The sequence below is a fragment of the Brassica oleracea genome, unplaced genomic scaffold, assembly GCF_000695525.1.
Source record: "Brassica oleracea var. oleracea cultivar TO1000 unplaced genomic scaffold, BOL UnpScaffold01852, whole genome shotgun sequence".
In the NCBI taxonomy this organism is placed as follows: domain Eukaryota; kingdom Viridiplantae; phylum Streptophyta; class Magnoliopsida; order Brassicales; family Brassicaceae; genus Brassica; species Brassica oleracea.
Window position 1 is genome coordinate 1 of NW_013618383.1, and position 4,258 is coordinate 4,258.

At 41.9% G+C, this 4,258-nt stretch overlaps 1 protein-coding gene across 1 annotated transcript; it reads right to left on the reverse strand.

The window, feature by feature from the left end:
* Positions 1 to 344: 344 nt before the first annotated feature.
* LOC106321512 lies at positions 345 to 2,878 on the reverse strand. The gene is made up of 6 exons (XM_013759774.1): positions 2,590 to 2,878; positions 1,572 to 1,866; positions 1,250 to 1,521; positions 988 to 1,056; positions 570 to 631; positions 345 to 491 (listed from the first exon to the last, which is right to left on the reverse strand). The coding sequence occupies exons 1-6, from the start codon at positions 2,876 to 2,878 to the stop codon at positions 345 to 347; spliced, it is 1,134 nt and encodes a 377-aa protein (XP_013615228.1).
* Positions 2,879 to 4,258: the final 1,380 nt, after the last annotated feature.

Below are 4,258 nucleotides of genomic sequence, written 5' to 3' on the forward strand. Positions count from 1 at the left end.
TTAGATAACTCCTAAACACCAAGGACTTTCCTATTTCCTAATCCATAACTCGGTAGGAAATAGATAGCTTGATATCCAAGCTATTTCAAGCTTATCCCAACATTCTCTCCCTTAAGCTTGAAATCCTTCTTTGCTAAATCTTGAACTCCAATGAGGCCACGCATTTCGACAAACTTTTTTCTTCCCAAAGACTTTGTTAGTATGTCCGCCTTCTGCTTATCTCCTGAGACATGCGCCACACTTACTTGCCCCTTTTCTATACACTCTTTTATAAAGTGATACCTTGAGTGTATATGTTTGCTTCTTCCATGGAAGACGGGGTTCCTGGACAAGGCAATGGCCTACTAATTGTCAATCTTAGTCACCACTCTCTCACACGGTTGCTCAGTGACCTCGCGTAACAACTCTTGTAACCATGTAGCTTGTTTAGCCGCTTCTGTCCCTGCCATGAACTCAGCTTCGCAAGAGGATAGTGCAACAGTTTCCTGCTTCTGTGAGCACCAAGTGATCAGATTTTCACCGAGGTAGAAGATGTGGCCAGTGGTGCTTTTTCAATCATCCGGATCAACGTTATAACTGCTGTCACTGTATTTCGCCAGCTTTGGGATATCTGGTGTTGCACGAGTAAACACTATACCAAGAGAAGTAGACCCTTGAAGATATCTTAAACAATGTTTCATCGCTGCGCCATGTGACTCCTTCGGTTGATGCATAGAACAACTCAAGATGCCTACTGCGAATTATAAATCTGGCCTGGTGTGAAGGAGATACCTCTACACCCAACATTCCTTCTATAGGCCGTAGCATCAATGTCTCTTTCATATTTGGGTTTTGAAAGTTTCATTCCAAGCTCCATCGGTATGTGAGACATATTGCAGTTCTTCAAACCGCTCTCCTCGAGAATTCTCAGCGCTTAACGTCTTTTGTTTAATGTTATTGCTCCATCGAACTGACCCACTTCAATTCCGAGATAGTATGTTAACTTACCAAGATCACTCATGTCAAACTTGGAAGCCATCTCTTTCTTGAACTCATCAATGATCCTTGTGTTTGCTCCTGTGACAAATAAGCCATCAACATATACCGCAACAACTAGAAGGCTGTTTTTCACGATCCTCCTATGTAGGCTCCTTGGAACATTTTTTAAACCCCAAATCGTGAAGAATTTTATTCAGTTTGTTGTTCCATGCTCGTGGCGCCGGTCGCAGTCCATACAAAGCCTTGTGGAGTTTATAAACCTTTCCTTCACTTCCCTTTACTTCAAATCCTTCAGGTTGCATTACATATACCGTCTCGTTTAGCTCCCCATGCAAGAATGCAGTTTTGACATCTAAGTAATGAACCTCCCATCCTTTAGTTGCAGCGAGACTGATAAGCAACCGTATAGTCTCTAGTCGAGCTACTGACGCAAATACTTCTTCGACATCAATTCCATATTGTTGTACATACCCTTTAGCCACTAGACGAGCTTTGTATTTGTTGATTGTACCGTCAGAGTTACTCTTAATCTTAAAGATCCATCTTAGACCAATTTGCTTCACACCACTCGGTAGATCTACTAAACTCCACACCTCGTTCTTAATAATAGATGGATCTCATCTTCACACGCCATAATCCACTCTTTCAGCTCGCTAGCTTCACGATAATTCCTTGGCTCATTGTTTAGGTATAACAGCACGATCTCTCCTTCTTCCTCGGCAAGCATCACATAATCCTCTAGATATTTTGGCTTTACATGCTGCCTCTCGCTTCTCCTTAATGGAATGTGATCGCTAACAGCTTCTGTCTCCGTCGGGTTCTCTTCTCCAAGTGTATTATATTTATCCTGTTCTTCTCTCACGTTGCTTTGTTCTCTATCGATGCACTCTTCACGTCACAAATGTAGTGGTTTCCAAAGTCTCCCAAAGATACAACGAACTCTCCTTGCTGCTCTGCATTCGACATGCTCCAGTTCCACCCCTTAGAATCATCAAAAACAGCATCCCTACTTACCACGATCTTTCGAGTCTCAGGGTCCAGCATACTGTAAGCCTTTGAGCCCGGTTCCGTTCCTTAATGCACCAGCATCTGTGATCGATCATCCAATTTCTTCAGATGTGCTTTTTCTGTCTGCGCATACCCGATGCATCCAAAGACCCGCCAAGACCCGCAAGTGTGAGATATTAGGTTTCCCTGCACGATACACTTCATACGGCGTCTGGTTATCAAGTGATCTTGTTGCTATCCGATTGATCAAGTACGTTGCGTGACGTACAGCTTCCCCCCACATTCGGCATACACTTGTGTTTTAATATGATTCTCGCCATCTCCATTAAGGTCATGTTCCTTCGTTCTACAAATCCATTCTGTTGGGGAGTGTATGGAGCTGTGAGATGCCTTTTTATACCTGATTCTTCACAAAAAGAATTAAACTCATTTGACATAAATTCCCCACCTCTGTCGGTCCTAAAGGTCAATATCTTCCATGTTTCTTGCTCTATGACCCTCTTTAGTTTCTTAAACTTGCTGAATGCATCACTCTTCTCCTTAAGTTGTATGCTCCACATATAACTTGAATGATCATAAATGATCACAAAACATATCGTTTACCTGAGAACGTACTCGGTGTTATGGGACCACAAACATCTCCATGTACTAGCTCTAGGTTTATGGATGCTCGATATGTAGTTGCTTTCGGAAACACTTGCCGAGTTTGCTTTCCAAGAAGGCACGACGAACAGATCTCCTTAGTAATCTGAACACTTGGGATGCCTGTAACGAGTTCCCTTTGAATCATTGCCTTCATAGTCCGGAGGTTGACGTGTCCCAATCTTGCATGCCAACGAGTTGATTCACTTATAGATGTTATTTTCAGACGTGCTGCCTCCTTTAGCCCCATGCGCAACTTATATAAGCAATTTCTGGATCTATTTGCTTTGACAAGAAATCGTCCATCTCGATCGTGCATAGTTAGGTAGTCTCCTCGTAGTCGTACGTTGCACCCAGCTTCGGTTGCTTGTCCCAAACTGATGATAGTACTTCTGAGGTCTGGTATGAAATATACAGCAGTCATCTTCCTCGATTCACCGGTCATGCTACAAAAGATATGGTGCCTTTTCCTTTAATGTCAATTTGAGAATCATCTCCGAATCTTACTTTCCCTGTAACTGAATCATCAATCTTTGAGAGGTATCTTCGATCTCCCGTCATATGATTACTAGCTTCATTATCAAGGTACCATATGTCTTCATCATCGGTGTTTGTTTCATATTTATCAAGGACGCAATTCTTTTCATTCAAGTAGACTACATCGTGCATCATCAGCTCATATGCGTCTTGCGTATCACTGCCTTCGTTCTCTTGAGTCTCATGCAACTTAAGCAAGCGATCTGGGCAATCCGTCGCATAGTGACCTAATTTGTCACAACGATAGCAAGTAATACGCGATGTGTCTCTTGGTGCATAGTAACGGCTTCTACCACGTCCTCTATAAGACGACCTTCCTCCACGTCCTCGGGGTCAATAATCCCTGTTGTACTCACAGTTCGCTTGACTTGTATGTGTTGCCTATGGTTCTGAACTTGAGTACATCAACTTGCTCTGGTCTTCATTGGTTTTTTTTTCATCAAGAATCTTCTCTTCATATGCCTTGAGTCGACCAATAATATCTTCAAAACTGGTCTTATTAAGGTCCAGTAGTTTCTCCAAGGATGCTACAATATGTATATATTTTTTCCGTGGGAGGCAGCTTAGGAATTTCTTAACCAATTTTGATTCCTCCATACGTTGCAGATTTTTAAAAAATTTCGGCTATTCTTCCACCAAACTCATCGATTGTCTCAGTTTCTTTCCTCTTCAAGCGATCGGACTCAGTTATCAACGTCTGTAGCCGTGATTCCTTCACTCTTTATGCTCTGACATACCTTGCTTTGATTGCTTCCCATATTTTTTTTGCAGTGTCGAGCTCACCGAACTGTAAGACGAGTAGCTCAGAAACCGATTGAAACAACAAGCCTATGGCTAGGTCGTTTTTATCTCCTACCGCCGATTCTTCTTCAATAGCTTCCCAAATTATATGAATTTTGAGATCTATATTCATCCTTATGGCCCATACCGTATAATTTGTTGAAGTAAGCATAGGACATTGGATAGAAGATGATCCTCCACCTTCTTTTATTTTTCCGGTTGCATCAACAATATCACTTATCTCTTCCTAAGGCTCTGATACCAAATATAGAATTCAAAGATTGTATAAAGACTAACTCTCTTTATTAATGCT

Excerpts from the sequence above, each read along its gene's own strand:
- LOC106321512 (XM_013759774.1), bottom strand. The coding sequence starts at position 2,878 with ATGGGGCTAAAGGAGGCAGCACGTCTGAAAATAACATCTATAAGTGAA. Across the intron at positions 1,057-1,249 it reads AGGATTTGAAGTAAAGGGAA|GAGCAAACACAAGGATCATT; the intron begins GTGAAGGAAAGG and ends TATTTGTCACAG. Across the intron at positions 632-987 it reads GTTTGACATGAGTGATCTTG|TGTTTACTCGTGCAACACCA; the intron begins GTAAGTTAACAT and ends CTCTTGGTATAG.